Raw genomic sequence first — 17747 nt, forward strand, 5'->3', positions numbered from 1 at the left:
TATCAAATGTCTGCATATTATATAATTATAGGATATGTTTTAGAAATGAGTTCAATTTTTAACTTTTTCAAATTTTATGTATATTTTTAGGATATCTTTTTTTAAAAGCTTCTAATGCCTTAAATGTAGTGATCTAAGAACAGGCATTCATACTGTTTTAAACAAAGCAGATTTGCCACCATTTTATACTCACTAATTTTTTTATTATATGATAGGGTTGACTAACTTTTCCCCCATTTGCTTTGTTTTACAGAATCTTGAGCTCAGAAAATATATCTCCAGGTTCTCTGCAGTTTCTCTGACATACACAAGATGTAATCCACAGCATCTTCCATTTAAATGACCCCTCATTTGGGCAATCGAATTGAATAGTAATCATTTTAGACTTATTAGGGATACAGCATCTCTTATCCAAGCATATTCCACAAAAAGTGGGTTTGTAACTCTGAGTACTTGAGCATCCAGAAAAGACAAATTTTTCAGCTTTGGAGAGTTGGAAAGTAGGTTGGCATGTTTTTCCTTTGGGGATCTGAAAAGATACATAAAATGAAGTCATTCTTTAAATTTGATTACAATAGTTTAGAAAAACAACATGTAGAATATTTTATAGTACAAATAATTATTTGGAGGCATTAATAAAAGTTGTTATGTAGTGATTTCCAGCACTCTCTTCTCTACCCTTAAGATCCCCTTCTCATCAGAGGTCTGTCCTAACTGTCCTCTCTGTTCTTCCTCCATCATATTATAGCACCTATTCCTCAATGTTTTTTGCTATCTGTTCTTTACTCAATTTTACAATAAATAGAAATTTCTGTTTTGTTTAATATCAAGGGCCATGTCTTATTAAATATTTATCTAAGACTTAGCAAAGTCCATAACACAGCCCAGACAGTTTTCAGTGGATGGGTAGATGAATACTTACCCTAATCTTTCTTTAAAACTGAATTGTCAGCCAGACACAGTGGCTCACGCCTGGAATCCCAGCACTTTGGGAGGCCGAGGCAGGCAGATCACGAGGTCAGGAGATTGAGACCATCCTGGCTAACATGGTGAAACCCCGTCTCTACTAAAAATACAAAAAATTAGCCGGGCGAGGTGGCAGGCGCCTGTAGTCCCAGCTACTCGGGAGGCTGAGGCAGGAGAATAGCATGAACCCAGGAGACGCAGCTTACAGTGAGCTGAGATCATGCCACTGCACTCCAGCCTGGGCAACAGAGCAAGGCTCCGTCTCACAAAAAAAAATAAAAATAAAAATAAAAAAATGGAGTTGTCAACTTGCTAATATGATAGAGAATAACTTTGGGGTGAGAGGATTGTGTAGCATTTCTAAAAATTACCCTTTTTGAGACAGACTTCCTGCCTCGTTCAAGAAGTCAGACCAGCTCTAGTTATACCAAACAATCTTAGGGTAAATATTTTATTGTAGTGTTTTAGCAAGTTTACTATGTAAGCATAGAGCATTTTGGAAATGGTGTGGCTTCCTTCCAAGTTAGTGATATATAACTAAGATCAGGACTTCTGTAATGTTCATAGTATCTGTTTTCATAATTATAGTATAGCAACCAAAATCTTTTATTCATTAACATAGAAAAAACAAGTTAGAATCTGCTCTGGTTGGTAAAATTTTCCCCACAACGTGCAGTTATTACCTGTTTTCCTCTGAAATAGTTTGACTTTAAGCATTATAATGAGATGGTTTTATTTTTCTAAGAACTAAACACCATCCCTCCCTCCAAAACACACACATGCTTACTTTTCAGGAATCTCTTAATATTGAATTAAGTTAAATATATTTAAACTTTACCTTTATTGTCTTTAGTATATTGCTGTCACAAGGCTGAATGTAACACAGTCTTTTCTCTTTTCTCATTTCACAGTTGCTGTTTTCATTGGTCACCCTATTAGATATTCCCATCCCACATGTTCTGGAGCAGGGAGTCCACTTTGTTGCTTGCACAAGACATTTTTTTTTCCAAATAAGTGGGAGATTTCTATAAGCTAAAACGGAGAAAAGTACATATGTATACATATAAATGTACTTGTATAAATAGATAATTTTTAACCATGTTTAAGCTAATGTTTAAGAAATCTGAATATTTTTGTATAATATAACTCAGAATAAAAGAAGCTGATGGTCTAATTTATCGTTCTATCTCCCTCTTTCCCAACCCCAGAATTAACTTTCAATCAAGTATTACAGTCCAACCTCTTAGGAGGAATAAAAATACTTTATCTTTGAAAAACTGAGAAGATTTACTCATTTGCATTTTTCTGCTTTGCCTATCCTCTGAATCCTAAGCCTAAGCTTATGTTCCTGTTGAGTTGTCTTTTCCCTGGCTCTTGCCTGATCATTTCTAACAGACGTTGAAACAAAAATTAGAGAATTTGAGATATTGATCAGAACAGTGTGATCTTAATGTTAACTTTCGTAATATGTTAAAATCTAAAATACAAAAATTATATTTGAGAATGAGACTATCAGCGAGACCAGATTTCTTCCACTTGTTTTAATCTAGTCTTTTAGAAAACTGTCTAATTAACTAATGCTATACTGAACTAAACTAATAGTTTATATACAAAGTCATTGCAAGTGTATAATTTCATTCATTCAACTTAATTGTCACACTCCCTATGTTCTTAGGCCCAAAGCACTCTCCAATTGGGTAGGATTTCAAATTACTTATGAAAAAACAGAGAATGGATGGATCAATAGATGGGTCAGTGAGTGAGTAGATAGAGCCCCTCCAATGTCTGCTGCTAAAGGGAAATAGAAGGGGAAGAGAGAATATAAGAGGGTATAATAATGCTCCCATTTCCATGTAAGGTCACTGGGAGCTTCTTGTTATAAATGAATCAAGCCCTTGGCTCATTTTAAGCAAACTACATATTGACTTACTGTCTCAAGGCATTTCCTTAAGGTTAATGTGCATCTTGAAATGAATGCTTTGGGAGTACGGTTGTGATTTGAGTCTGCACAGCAAAATTCTGGCTATATTACTTCAAAAAAATCAATTTAAAACTTGAAAAAGACCCAGGGGAAAAAAAAAAAAAAAAAAGGCCTTCTTCATAGGAAATAGTCTCTTTAAAGTCTGTGCTCTATTTTAATTGATACTATGACACTGCTTTCAGTGTTATTACAGTAAAGTCTCTTGCAATTGCACGTAGAACTGAGGAGAGGAAGCAGAAACGTGAAGATACCTGGAAGGTAGACAACAGTTTAAAGACCTCTGAAATAGTTTGCAGGAAGCAGATTAGAAGCTTGGCACACATCTGCAATAAATAAACGCAGGTTAGATTACCGTGTTACCAGTAATCCTACTTGTTAAACCAAGAGCTGTAGTTCAGGAATTTACCATTCATTAAAAAGCAAGAAAACTAGAAGAGATTTTTTTTAAACAAAGCTTAGTGTTTGGTGAGCATTGAAAAAAGCATGAGGGCATTATGTCATTGCATGCTTCATACTGACCTAGCAAAAGCTAGATTCCAACCATAGACTACAAATTACTGTCACAAATGTATCTTAAAGTATGTGTTTTTGTCATTATGGTTCAGTTTAAAAGCCAAATTCCTGTGTGGGCCATAAATATAATTTCACAGTTAAGCAAAGAAGAGACATTAGACTGAACATGTACTTCATTTGAAACACATCTAGCTCTAAATCGCAAATGCTAGAGAACACTCAAAGCGCTAACTACCAAGACTGACTATCTGATGCCTCACCCAACCAAGGTCAAAGTGAATCCACTGAACTGCTCTAACTTCTAAAATGAGACCAACTTGAACTTGATCCAAAGGACTCCACTCGTGGAAAACTGCTCTAAGGTAGTCTTTCCAGGGAAGTTTATGCATGGGTTCTAAGAGCCTTATATTGAATCACTAAAATCCAACGCAGAAAACTAACTGTTCTGTACATTTTGAAAAAAAAATAATAAGGATAGGGCTTATGGCCGGGCGCGGTGGCTCAAGCCTGTAATCCCAGCACTTTGGGAGGCCGAGACGGGCGGATCACGAGGTCAGGAGATCCAGACCATCCTGGCTAACACGGTGAAACCCCGTCTCTACTAAAAAATACAAAAAACTAGCCGGGCGTGGTGGCGGGCGCCTGTGGTCCCAGCTACTGGGGAGGCTGAGGCAGGAGAATGGCGTAAACCCGGGAGGCGGAGCTTGCAGTGAGCTGAGATCCGGCCACTTCACTCCAGCCTGGGTGACAGAGCGAGACTCAGTCTCAAAAAAAAAAAAAAAGGATAGGGCTTATAATTTCAGAGGTTTTAGAGCATTAACAGTGTCATGCTGTCAACTGAACATGTCTAGTAAATGCAAATTCACCACAACCTGGTAAACTTTTTTTCCAATTAACTGACAAAACTGGAGTTGCTGAGGATGTTCCTTTTATAGAGTTAGTTTTTAAATATCTAAAACTCATTTCCCTGCTTATGGTTGCCTTTATTAAATATCCACTTAATAAAAATGAACTTATGAGTTGTTAACATATACAAGTATTCTGCATTTGCATGGCACCTCTCACTAAGCTCTAAACTTTAAGAAAAAGCCATTCTTGATTTCTGGTTGAGAACACAGAGACGTGAACAAGAACCAGACTTTGATGTTACCCCTTCCGAGTCCTTCCTCTTCTATATTTGCTGGTGGTTTTAAAACTCCTGTTCCCAAAATATGCTGATGCTTAAATAAAATGCTAACTTAGAGCAGACCAGGATACAAGGCTTATGAATATACTTAAGCTGTTTGCAAATGGTCAGGTATACAAGATGAGTAATGAAGAATCACACTTCAGTTTTCTGAGTACATAGATACATGGGTAACCTACTTAAAAATGCCTCTGTGTGTGTGTGTGTGTGTGTGTGTGTATGTGTGTGTGTTTACAGACAGAGAGATTAGCAATTGAACTTCAATTTCAGAGTGAATGAACGGACTTCCTATGAGATTTCTATTTTTAGAAATAATATTTACAAGTTCAAAATATGTGTCAGTTTTTATTTTTCAGCAGTAGCCTCTCATTTCTGCCTGTATCACATAGAAATGTTGCCTTTTAAAATTTGGGGAAGTGGATGGTCAAACTTCTTGCCCATAATAGAACAATACAAATAAGTTATTCCAGGGTACATGTGAACAATATTTGGTCAATTTTCCTGAGAAGAGTTTGGGAATAAGCAGAGGTGTAAGGTTTTGGAAGAGCTTCCTGACCTAGTAGATCTTTTAAAAATGTTTTTAAATGTTTTACCAGAAAATTCTAAAACATTATAACATTTCCTTTTCAAAAGTTTATCCCGGTCTGAGGCAAAGATTGAGTAAAATGATACACTCAAACTATATCTCACTCTGACCACCAATCAGTAAGTACTTACTGAGTACCTATGGTACATAAAAGGAACATGAAGGAATACCACCAAGGTCATACATGAAAAATAACTCTACTTATGAGCACCTGGCATTGTTTTGTAGCTTGTTGAAAGCTGCTGTAGTAATGGTTCCAGGCCACAGTTTGACTGATCAGACTTCTTTCCACCTTTAGCTCCAGAGCAGTGACTGTCAGCCAGCTTTGGTATAAACAGAGGCGTGCATCCAATGGCGCCACTCACACAGAGGCAGCTAAACAAGGGGTTGGGCTGAAACACTTGGCCATTGTGATAATGTACCTGGTTGAACTCGCATCCAACAGCTACAAGGTCTGAAAGGAGAAAAGAGCAAAATTGTCAAAGAAGCCATAACCTGTGACAGTGTAGACCTCCAATTATAAACCTAAGAAGAAATGGATTATCTCCTGTATGAAGTATAGCTCTCAACCTCTTAGGTTCCATTTGGAACCGCCTTCATGGGACATCTGTAGAACGGTTTCTAAAGTGAGGCATTTTCATTATGTTGTAGGCTATACACCCCACATGGTCACTTCCAGAATTAAGACCAAGTAAATATCCTGTAAAATCACCATAAGAATAGCAGTTGATAATAAATCTGAGATAGGTTGATGCCTAGTGAGACAGGTTTTCCCAGACATCCAACAATAGGCTAGGATATATTCTTAGGAAGATAGGATAAGTGAATGTCTGGAGAAACTACACTTCAGTTAACTACAGAACTGCAAGGTACTGATGGTTTTTGTTAAGAGATTGTAGGAGAGTTTCACTTCCTCTGAGGGGTATTCTTGACCTTCTGGATAGGCTCTTCCCCAGGTGCAGTCCTCTAATCCCTTGGAAGTACCTGAGACACTTTTAGGGGATCTGCAAGGTCAAAACTCTTTTCCAAATACTAAGATGTGGCTGGCCTTTTTCACTGTGTTAGTATTTGCACTGGTGTACAAAAGCAACTGTAGCTAAAACTGAACTGCTGGTGCCTTGGCATGAATCAAACTGTAGAAGTAATCTTGTATTTTTCCTTGCCAGGTACTTATACTTTAAAAGGGGGAGGAGTTTTACCTAAGAATGTCCTTGATGGCACAGTAAAAAGTATTAATTTTATTAAATCTTAATCATCAAGCACTGGTGTCTTTAATATTCTATGTAACAAAATAGGAAATATACATAGAATATTCCAGTGCAATAGCTGTCTTGAAACTTCAGCAAATGACTGTCTCAGGGAAACTTAAAGAACCATGTCATTGGTAAAGTTGTGAGCTGAGCTAACCACTTTTTTTAGTGGGAATTTTACTTGAAGAAATGACTGATGATAAACTGGTTATTCAGACTTTCGTATTTTGGAAACCTTTTTCTTTGAAAATGAGCAAACTGAGCCTGTCACTTCAAGGAAAACAACTGTGACAGCATTTTTTGTCAATGCAAGAATTCGAGATTTCAAGGAAAAATTCAAATTTTGGAAAACTTGTATCCATCCCTGAAATCTTTATATTTATCCAATATGTAGACTTTTCTGGTGAGGATGACATTAATGTGATTTTTTTAGATGTTACATAATTAAGTGTATCAATATTTTGAACATCTCTACAACACAGTAAACATATTTTCCGAATGAACAATGCATAGAATGGCAAAATTATGCATGAGTAAAAGATCTATTCCAAATGGGTCTTGGATAGACCAATGCATTTTAATGTCACAGAGTTGAAAGTTCATTGATGTGGTTTCAGATTCCATGATGCAGCTAATTTTTAAGACACTATCACTTGTCAAGTTTTAACATATCAATAAACATAAAAGTATATTCACAATTATCTGAAAAGCCTGTTAAAATATTCCTCCCTTTTCAAATTACATATCTGTGTGATGCCAGATTTTCTTCACATATTTCAACCAGAAAAACATATAGTAACAGATTGAAAGAAGCAGCAGATGTGTGACTCTAGCTATCTTCTATTGAGCTAGACACTAGAGAGATTTTCAAAACATGTAAAACAATGACACTCTTTTACTAAATTTTTCTTTGGAAAATAAGTTCTATGTTTTTTCATAAAAACATTATTCTTATTCATCTGCAATGGGTTTATTCTTTTTAAATGAATTAATAAATATTTCTAAATTTCTAATCCATCAAATATCAATGGATAAAACCCACATAAAAACTCTTTAGGTCCTCATTAATTTCTTAGAGTATAAAGGGGTAATTTTTAGACTATAAAGGGTCATTTCTAAGACTATAAAGGGGTCCTCAGATCAAAAAGTTTTTACAACGTTGCTCTTGATCAGGGATCATCAAGTTTTCTGCAAAGAGCCAAATAGAAAATATCTTAGCCTTTGCAAGCCAGAGAGTGTTTAGTGAAAACTACTGACTCTGCCATTGAAAAGCAGCCGTAGACTCTACGTTAATGTGCCATGTTCCAATAAAGCATTATTTACAAAAACAGGCTGTTGGCTAGATTTGACTCTCAGGTCGTAGTTTGGGGCCCTAGTTACAGATCATCCCCATTCCTATCCTCGTGGCTATGCTCTGTTAAAAGTCTCATCACATTTTGTGTGAAATTACTTATGGAAAGGTCTGACACCTTAATATTTGATTTTCTGAGGCCAAGGCCTGTATCTCTTGTTTTCCCTGTCATGTCCTCAGTTGCTGGCCACAGTGCTTGGTTGTGTAGTGGATGGTCACTAAGGGGTTAATGAAATAACCTGCCCAGCTTGGGAAAAATGGGTGTCCTGAATGCCACATTGTTTGATAGGTCATGTTTTCCTTATAGGATTCCAATAAATAACATTTTTGAGAGCCTACTGAATACCAGATGTTGTGCTAGGTGTTTTATGTCATTATTTTATTTGATCCGCCCAGCAACTCTATAAGCTAGGAAGTACATATTATGTAACTGAGGCACAGAGAAAATAAACAACTTGATCAAGTGTATTCAGTTAGCAAAGCAGTCAGGACTTGAACCTAGATCCCACATTTTTAACCATACAATACAGTGCTGGCAGGGACATCCGGCTATCAAGCTTGAGCACTCTACACATTCAGCGTGACTCCAAAGATAGACTCTCATTCGGTGGCTCATAACCAAACTTCTGATCATAATTTGCCTTCCTGCTTAGACTTTTCTGCAGACGGACTAAACTGCCCAGGTGACATGAGTATTTCTCTTTCCTTAGAAATTTAATTTTTTTATCCTAAATAATTTGGCATCCTGAATTAGTGTCAATGTTTAGATGGTCTGAATCCGTCTCCAGAGCTTAGTCACACAAGGCTGAGGGTCAGATTGTGGTTTCGGGTGACCTCACCTTTTTTTTTACAAATCTGCTGAAGTAAAAGGCACAGCAACTCAATCATTAGTTGGCAAAGCTGAGGTTAAAGTTGTATCTCTGAATACTGGGTATACATTCTAATATTTTTAAGCAGATTATTTTTTGTTACAGAAAAGGCTGAAGTTGGATTGTTTTTGACAGTATTAACAAAAGCTGTCATTTTGTAGCACTTTAAGAGGTCAGACTCTAGATAATTCCTTTTATTTTCTATCATTAAAAGCAATTACCTGAGAAGAACTGCAAGATCACCTCAATGCAATGAAAATAATGGGTTTCTGAATGTGTGTAAGCATCTGCTAATTTCACATAGTATCCAATACAATGGAACCAGTCCCACTGGTGCATGAAAACTAAACCCACTTCATATTTAGCCAAACTAAGCTAATCACTCGAAGCTAACAATTGCAGGAAAGAAATCTGTCTAGACTCAATCTTTTCCAGCAGGTCCAGAAGAAGACACTTACATGCACACACTCCAGTCTCGTACCTAGGCCTGTCTACTGAGTAGTCACAATACAGCCCTTTGTGTGGGTCACAGAGGTCAGCTTCATTGCAGATTTCCCCTGGTTGCTTGGCACAGATTTTACAGCATCCACAGCCGTCTCTCACCAGGCTCACTCCAGGAGGGCAATGGGGCTTCTGATGAGGGCATTTGCAGGGCCAGTGACAAAACTGTTTACGCTGATGTGCATCTGACACTTCTCCAGGCCTTCCTTCGGGTGTTGTATCTAACGGTCCAGTGCCCTGTGCCCTGCAGCAGAACTTCATTTGATAATAAAGGTGATGTTAGAAATAGCTTCTCTATGTAATAGTATAATAGGAATAGAAGATTTCCCACAAACAGGTAGTATACAGTGTGGTGAGTTATAATCATTATAACACCTATCAGCATTTGACACAATTACTCTCCTTAAACTATTCTTCACTCAGCCTCCCAGACTCTTGGAGGCTCTTATTCCACTTATTCCACTCTTATTCCTCCTTTCTCATTGACTGCTCGTTCTCACTCTCCTTTGCCAGTTTCTTCTCATCCTCTTAATCTATAAACCTCAGAGCCCCATGGATAAGGCCTCTAAAGTATCTTCCCTCACTAATATCTCTTATCTCCAACTCATACCCCTCTTCTGAACTCAAACTGCCTACTTAACATCTCCACTTCGATGTTTAATAGGCATAGCAAATTTAATATGACCAAAAACAAGCCCCCAAGCTTCCCCCAATCTGTTCTTCCACACACTTCCCCATTTGAGCAAATGCCAATATATTTCCAAAATACCTTGATATTAGATCATGTTTGACTCTTCTCTTTCACATTTTACATCTAATTCCATCAATAAATGCTGTTTATTACACCTTTAAAAATACCCACACTAATCATTTATTGATGCCCTCTCTGTTACCATCGCAATCCAAGTCACCATTGTTCACTTGGATGATTACAATAGCCTCCTGAATGTTCACCTTGCTTGCTGCTTTGTCCACTTGACATCCGGAACGATTCTTTTAAAATAAGCCAGGTCATATCACTCTTTGCTCATATGGAGTGAATTCCTCATGGCCTCCCATTTCAATGTAAAATTCAAAGTGCTACCATGGCCCTGAATCATGTGGTCCCCCTCCCCATATTACTTTGCCCACTGCCACTCACCCGCTTTGTGCCTCCACACCAGCCACACCAGCATCCTTGTTCTCTGACTCCAAGCACATTCTGCCTCTAGATATCTTCATGGCTCACTCTTTTATTGTCTTCAGGTCTGTGCTCAAATTTCTCAGTGAGGCCCTCTTTGACCACTCTTTGTGAAAGAGCACCCTATCCCAGTCCTTTTGCCATAGAGTTTCCCAGCTTTCTTATTACCTATACATTTCAGTTGTTTACTTTCTGATACCTGCACCAAGAATGTAAGCATCTTGAAAGCAAGGTCTTTGCCTAATGTCTGTCTTGACGACTGCAATCTTTATAAATCACTTTACGTGGTTATTTCAATCAACCTTCATAGCAACAGTGTGCAGTGGTGATTATACCATGCGATAGGCAGATAATGGTCCCCTCAAAGATGTCCATGTCCTGATCCCTGGAGCCCGTGCATATATATTACCTAAAACAATGAAGGGGAGTTTGCATATGTGATCAATTTAAGAATCTTGAGGTTATCACTCTTGATTATCCAGGTGGGCTCAAGGTAATCACAAGTACATTGGGTCCACCGGTGAAGGAGGCAGGCCTGTCAGAGAAGATGCGATGGCAGAAGCAGAAGTAGGAGCGATGCCGTTGCTGAAAGGGGTCATGGTCCAAGGAAGCCAGACAGCCTTTAAAAGCCAGAACAGGCAAAGAATGGATTCTCCCCTGCTGCCTCCAGAAGGGCAGCAGTCCTGCCAACACTTGATTTTAGCCCTGTAAGACCCACTTTTGGACACCAGATGTCCAGAACTGTAAATAATCTTGTGGCTTTAAGCCATTCAATTTGGTGATTTCTTACAGCAGCAATAGTATACTCCATTTTATCAATGAGGACCCTGAGACTCAAATTATTTAAGTTGTCCGATGTGACAGATCAAGAGGTAGAAGAGCAATTTAAATCAGGCAGGCAGGTTCCAGAGCCTAAGCTCTCAACACTTACCCTCCTTCCTTTCCTAGCCCAACTCCTACTGCAACCCAGCTTTGATACTGAGCAAATCACTGAATCTCTGCATCTGTTTCTCCAGGCTAGACCTCATTCCTTAAGCTTACAACTTATTCGTTGCTACTGGACATATGTACGTTGAGGTTCTACAACTACCCTCCCCCTGACAAACTGCTCCTCAACTAGCAGTTCCCATTTTAGTGAATGGCATCACCATTCACTCAGGACCCCTAGTCAGGAAGCTGAAAACCATCTGGATTTCTTCCTCTCCCTCATCCTTCACACCTGAAAGTGTCTGACCTACAGGAAAGGTGAAAGCACTTACACACAGCATTCAGGTCCCTCCTCGTGTCTTGCAGTTCTTGTATGCATTAGGTTCCAGAAAGTTAAAGTGCCTGCAGTTCCCTGCATATGTGATGCTGTTCCTCCTGCCTGGAACATTCTGCCCAGACCCTGCTCCTTCTTCATCTAGTTATCCTTCAAGGTTCTGTTTCAGTATCATCTTTTCCAGAAAGGTTCCTGTAACTTCCCTGCCTTGCACAATTTTAAACTGAAATTACCCAAGTAAGTGCCTATCTCTTCCACTAACCATAAAGTCACCCAGCCTCAGGTGCTTGTGGTTTGTTTGTGAGTATACCACCAGCACTTAGCACAGTGCCTGCCAATTCACTTATGTAAATAACTCTTAATGTTTATTTGATGGAACTGGGGGCTGTTGAATTGATTCCTAGATCTAAGTCAATTTGCACCTCAAAAACTCTACATTTAGAAGTATCTGTATGAAATTCCACCTAATATTAAACACTCAGCCCTTTTTCCTACCACTGGTAAAACACGTATGCCCCAGTAAAGAGTAACATTTCAGCTGCCATTCAAAAGTTGCATGCACAACGTGAGAATGGGTTTTGATGGGGAGGATAGGACACTGCTGGGCTTCTGGACAAGGAGCAGGGGAAAAGGAAACACTAAAGTGGAGAAGGGAGTAGAAATAGTAAAGCTAGAATCCTAAAAAACGTTTAAACTTAAAAAATTTTGCCTACTTCTCAATTTTGCACATGTTCAGCTATAGCCACCAGTGATTCAGGATGCCGGGTTCCATGGCCTCTTTGCTGGTCTCACGTCCGTGAAATCTCTTCAGTCCCCCCTCTTGCCCCACCTCTCTAAGGCATTTGACTCTCCTCTACCTTGGATTTCATTACATCTGGTCCCCCCAATACACCCCTTACTTTTCAACGTACTTTCTCAGTCTCCTCCACAGGCTCCTGTTACCCTGAATTTGACTTAGATTTAGGCCTATTGGTGTTTCTTAGCTTCAATGTATTGCTTGCCTCACTCTACACACCGTCTCTTGGCAATCTCACCCACCCCCTTGCTTTCAGTTTTCATCCTATGCAAGTTTGAAATCTAAATTTCCAGCCTGGACTTTTCCACTGAGCCCTAGACCCATGAGCTAACTCCCTACTGGACGTCTCCACCCAAATGTCCTCCAGGAAATACTCAAGTCCAAAAGTCATCATTTTTCACTCTTCAAAGTCTGGAGTCAGGAATCTGGATTCATCTATGTCGTCTTCCTCTCTTTCATCTCCTATGGCTATTCAGTGACCTATCCTATGTATTCTATTGTCCTTGTCTTCCCAGAATCAGATGCTCTTCCCCATTTCACTGCTACTAAGTAAGCACTATCACTACGAGTTCCTGACTGGCCTTCCTCCCTCCAGAATGACTTTTCAAGTGTATCTACTACATTGCCACTGGAGGAATCTCTTTAAAGAACATGTCTGGTTATATTACTCCTCTCCTTAAAGCCCAATCAGGGGTTCCCCACAGTCTATACTGGGCAACTTCTGGGCCAGGTATCCAAAGCCCTCCCCTGCCTACCTCTTGAGCTTTAGCTCTCACACACTCTCCTTCCATGCCTTGCCATTTGCTAGACTCCCTGGGTTGGTTTTCTCCTCCCTGCTTTTTCTCATGTTCTTTCTAATGAAATGCACACTCCCAAAACTGCCCCCCTGGATGCCTCTTTATCTCTCCAGTTTTGAAGCATTTCCAGATCATCTCTGAGGTCAAAAGGTAACACTGTTGACGTCCAAGGATAAAGAGAAAATCATAACAGTAGACTGAGGAAAGCATTACATACAGAATTACATTAAATATGAGATCTGACTTCTTATCAAAAGACAGAGGAGGAGGAAGAGATGGAGAAGAAGATGCCCAAAGACAATGTTGAAAGGAAAAAAAACCCAACCTGTCAACCCAGAATTATATGGCCAGTGAAACTATCTTTCAAAAATGAAGCTGACATAATCTGTAATCCCAGCACTTTGGGAGACTGAGGCAGGTGGATTACTTGAGGTGAGGAGTTCAAGACCAGCCTGGCCAACATGGCAAAACTCCATCTCTACTAAAAATACAAAAACTTACCCAGGTGTGGCGGCGTGCACCTGTATCCCAGCAACTCGGGAGGCTGAGACAGGAGAATCTCTTGAACCCAGGAGGCAGAGGTTACAGTGAGCCAAGACGCGCCACTGCACTCCAGCCTGGGCAACAGAGGGAGACTCCGTCTCAAAATAAAGAAAGAAAATCATAACAGTAGACTGAGGAAAGGGGGAAGCATTACATACAAAAGTACAATAAAATTGAGATCTGACTTCTCATCAAAAGAAGGAGGAAGAGAGAGAGAGAGAGAAGAACAAGATGCCCAGAGACAATGTTAAATGGGGAGTGGGGGGGAGAAATCCTGTCAACCCAGCATTATATAGCCAGTGAAACTATCTTTCAAAGATGAAGGTGAAATAAAAACCATTTCTGGGTAAACACAACCTAAGAGAAATTGTTGCTAGCAGATCTGCCTCACAAGAAATACTAAAGGAGGATCTTCAGTCTGCAGATCTTCTGTTATGATAATAACTTAGAAATACAGGAAGAAATGAAGAGGCCTGGACATAGTCAACATGTGGGTAAATATAAAGAATCTTATATTTTTCTCTTTTCCTCAGACATATTTTGATTGTTTTCAAGAGCAAAATTTCAAGACAATAAGCGGCACTAGAATGGTGCAATAGAAAGAATAAGCATTTTGGCAACAGATCCGAGCTTTGCGATAGCTCTATGATCTTACAGAACTTCCCACCATTTGATCTCCTCTGTAATATGGGATTAATAATGCCGACCTTTAAAGTTGTTTTGATAATTAAGATTTATTATTATATAACCCCCGGCACCCTTGGGCCGGGCGCAGTGGCTCACACCTGTAAACCGAACATTTTGGGAGACCGAGACAGGCGGATCACTTGAGGTCAGGAGTTCAAGACCAGCTTGGCCAACATGGCAAACCCTATCTCTACTAAAAATACAAAAATCAGCCAGGTGTGGTGGTGCAGGCCTGTAATCCCAGCTACTCAGGAGGCTGAGGCACAAGAATCACTTGAACCCAGGAGGTGGAGGTAGAGCCAAGACTGCGCCACTGCACTCCAGTCTGGGCAACAGAGTGAGGCTCTGTCTCTAAATAAATACATGAAGCAGCCAGCACAGTATTTGGCATATAGCAGATATTCAGTAAATGCTAGGTATTATCAGATATTTTATGAATTTATGAATTCATAAAAGCAAAGTTAAGCACAAAATAATCCATTCTTACCTCTCTGTGTGTAACACGTTTCTGTGTTTGTTGTTGTTTATTTTATACACGTCTCTCTGTGTTGGAATACTTGCTATCTAAGAACATGCAGCTGCTCTCAATCCACAATGACAGGCTTTTTCTCAAGAACAGTGGAATAGGAGACACACAGACAGGGGAGTGAGCCCCTCCACAGAACAGCAGCAATGACCTAGACCACTGACATTCTTGCATGATTCTTTTGAAATCGTAAATATCTCTCTATATGGTATAACAACTTCCAATTCCTTGTTTTCTAAGATATATCTACTACTTATGGTCCCAATCAACTACTAACTCACAGACACGCCCATGTTTTCTAAATCACCAGATTTCAAAACTCTGTCCCCTGTCTACCGTGTAAATAAATCAACAATTAAGTCACCTTGTTTTCATCTTCTTATTTAAAAAGACTAAGGCAATGAATTGCTCATAGTAAGTTAAACTTCCCTTTGGTCTGTTGCTTGAAATATTTCCAAGCCTCCATAGACTGCTTCCCTTTCAGGAAGTGAGAAACACATGGACTGAGAAAAGACAAAGTAAGAGAATGTTTTAAAAATGTAAATGTTTGTTCCAAAGTGCCCCTTTCAAACAAGGACAGGCTTAACTGGAAAAAGCCGCTGTCAAAATTCGTTTTTCCAGGGACTCTTTGCACATTTTGCAGACAGCAATGGAAAGTTGAGCCTCCGCCTGGAGCTGGCATGGAGAGACACTGTTTCCCACACTGTGCCAGGCTATGCCTTAGACTCTGCTACAAAAATATATAGGAAAGCGTGGGGCTGTTCAAACATAGCGAAAGGAGGCTTCAGTGCCATTACCTGAAAGGGAGAAATGTTTTACATTTCTCTCACGAAGCCCATGAACTAACACAGAACTTTATTTGGAAAGAAAAATGGCTTCCTATTTCTTATGAAGTAGACGCACAAGCCATTGATCCTCCCTCTTCCCCATCTTCATTTTGTTTAGCTTTGGCCTGAAGAACTGAGGATGGCTGTAGTCTCCAGAAGGGAAAGGTCGGGGGAGAGGACTTACCTGTGCCAGGTCAGCAAGCAGAAGAGTGGAGAAGAGGAGCCCCCGCATGTCGCTGGGACCGTGGAGCCACCCTGAGGGGTAGAGAAGTCGCCGCTTGTTCATTGCTCCGGCTACACAAAGCTCCCCTGTCTCCTCTGCAAACCCCAAGCTCCTCTGCACAAGAACACACACCCGCCACCTCCCACACTACCAACTCTCAGCCTGCACTTTTATTTTTAAGGATCCGTTTTAATACCCTGTTTACTTTCATGGGACTCTTCTAATACCGGCCTTCGCTGTGAGCGTGTCACAGGTCAGGAGCGGGCGAGCACTTTCCTCCCGGGGCTCACGAGGGCAGGGCAAGTAGTGACTGTTCTCTAAGTGACTGTGCGACCTGCCCCCAACAACGGATGGGGTCCCACGTCATTCCCTTCCTTGCCCTCAGCTTCTCCATCTGTGTTTGCCCTGCTCCGGGTCCTCTCTGGGCTGCCGCCTCCTCCCCCTTCATCCTCACGTACAGAGTGCACGCCTGGACCCCCACAGGACCCATCGCAGCCTAGCCCTGGCTTTGCCCCTCCATATTAATGGCAGGCTCTCGAGGGACCCTGACTCCCCTAGCTCAGATTCTCTCGGAGGCACCCACAGTGCCCTGGGCTCACCTTTATCCCAACACCTTTCTCATGCCAGGTGGACTCTGAGTGGAAAAAATATAGATGGAGCAGGGGGCAGACTCCTACAGTACCTGGCCTGAGAGACGCCTCTTTTTGCGGCCACAGTTCCGTGACAGATGACAATGAAGTCAACCTCCATTTTTCCGGGCCTAAAATAAAACAATTACACTGGTAGCAATCATACATTTAATGAATTAAGATTAAAAATAAGCCTGGCCAATATGGTGAAATCCCATCTCTACTAAAAAAAAAGATACAAAAATTAGCCAGGCCTGGGGGCGGGTGCCTGTAATACCAGCTACTTGGGAGGCTGAGGCAGGAGAATCGCTTGAACCCGGGAGGCGGAGGTTACAGTGAGCCAAGATGGCACCACTGCACTCCAGCCTGGAGGACAAGAGCAAGACTTCGTCTCAAAAAAAAAAAAAAAAAAAAAAAATTAAAAATAAAATTTTGACAGGTTTGTACTCCTCTTCTTCATACTCACCTCCCTGAAACGTGTGGCCACCAGCCCATCTCCTCCTGTGTCATCACGTGGGACCTTTGCTTCTCCATGTTCTCAACCTGGGTCTGTGTCCCATCTTCACTTGCCACTACCATGGCGCTTTGTCCCTCTCAGGTCCCAGAGGAGTCCCACCTGCCTGCCCACATCCCAAGACCTATTTCTATTTCCTTTGATCAGTTACCTATCCCGCCTTTTCCTGCTGCCTTACCTATTCTATACACATTGCTCACCTTTGTTTCTGTTCAAGGCAGTCACTACTGTAAAAAGACAATGTCAAGCCTCACTTAGGTCTGAGCTGAGGGCCTGGGAAAAGCGAGGTTGTCCTCCACCACAGAGAATCTGTGTCCTTGGAGAACCACGGACACCCTAAAACCTGCAGATCACACAGAGCTTACTACGGAGTCAGTTAAACTGTAAGTATACGCACGTCGAACAACAAGGAATACCCACTGTAGTTAGGGTGTCAACACCTTATCCTGCCTCCCTAAGAAATAGGACAAAACCAGAGAATGGAGTAGTGAAGAAAATGTGTCCGTTTTGATTCAATCTGATCTTTTTCGTTTTATCTCCTGGTAGCACCATTGGTCTGTT

General features: G+C 40.5%; 1 protein-coding gene across 3 annotated transcripts; it reads right to left on the reverse strand.

Annotated features, from left to right (window-relative positions):
* Positions 1-181: 181 nt before the first annotated feature.
* WISP3 (WNT1 inducible signaling pathway protein 3) lies at positions 182-16332 on the reverse strand. Of its 3 annotated transcripts, XM_011970609.1 has the most exons (6): positions 16249-16332; positions 16005-16075; positions 9161-9458; positions 5444-5686; positions 1805-1998; positions 182-529 (listed from the first exon to the last, which is right to left on the reverse strand). In XM_011970609.1, the coding sequence occupies exons 2-6, from the start codon at positions 16050-16052 to the stop codon at positions 248-250; spliced, it is 1065 nt and encodes a 354-aa protein (XP_011825999.1). In that variant the 5' UTR covers positions 16053-16075; positions 16249-16332; the 3' UTR covers positions 182-247. The 3 variants fall into 3 exon arrangements, with proteins under 3 accessions (XP_011825999.1, XP_011825998.1, XP_011826000.1); XM_011970608.1 differs by lacking the exon at positions 16249-16332 and having other exon boundaries at positions 16005-16242; XM_011970610.1 differs by lacking the exons at positions 16005-16075; positions 16249-16332 and adding an exon at positions 10362-10424 and having other exon boundaries at positions 5444-5677; positions 9155-9377.
* Between the last annotated feature and the right edge of the window lie 1415 nt (positions 16333-17747).

Source organism: Mandrillus leucophaeus, unplaced genomic scaffold (genome assembly GCF_000951045.1).
Source record: "Mandrillus leucophaeus isolate KB7577 unplaced genomic scaffold, Mleu.le_1.0 Scaffold96, whole genome shotgun sequence".
Taxonomy (NCBI): domain Eukaryota; kingdom Metazoa; phylum Chordata; class Mammalia; order Primates; family Cercopithecidae; genus Mandrillus; species Mandrillus leucophaeus.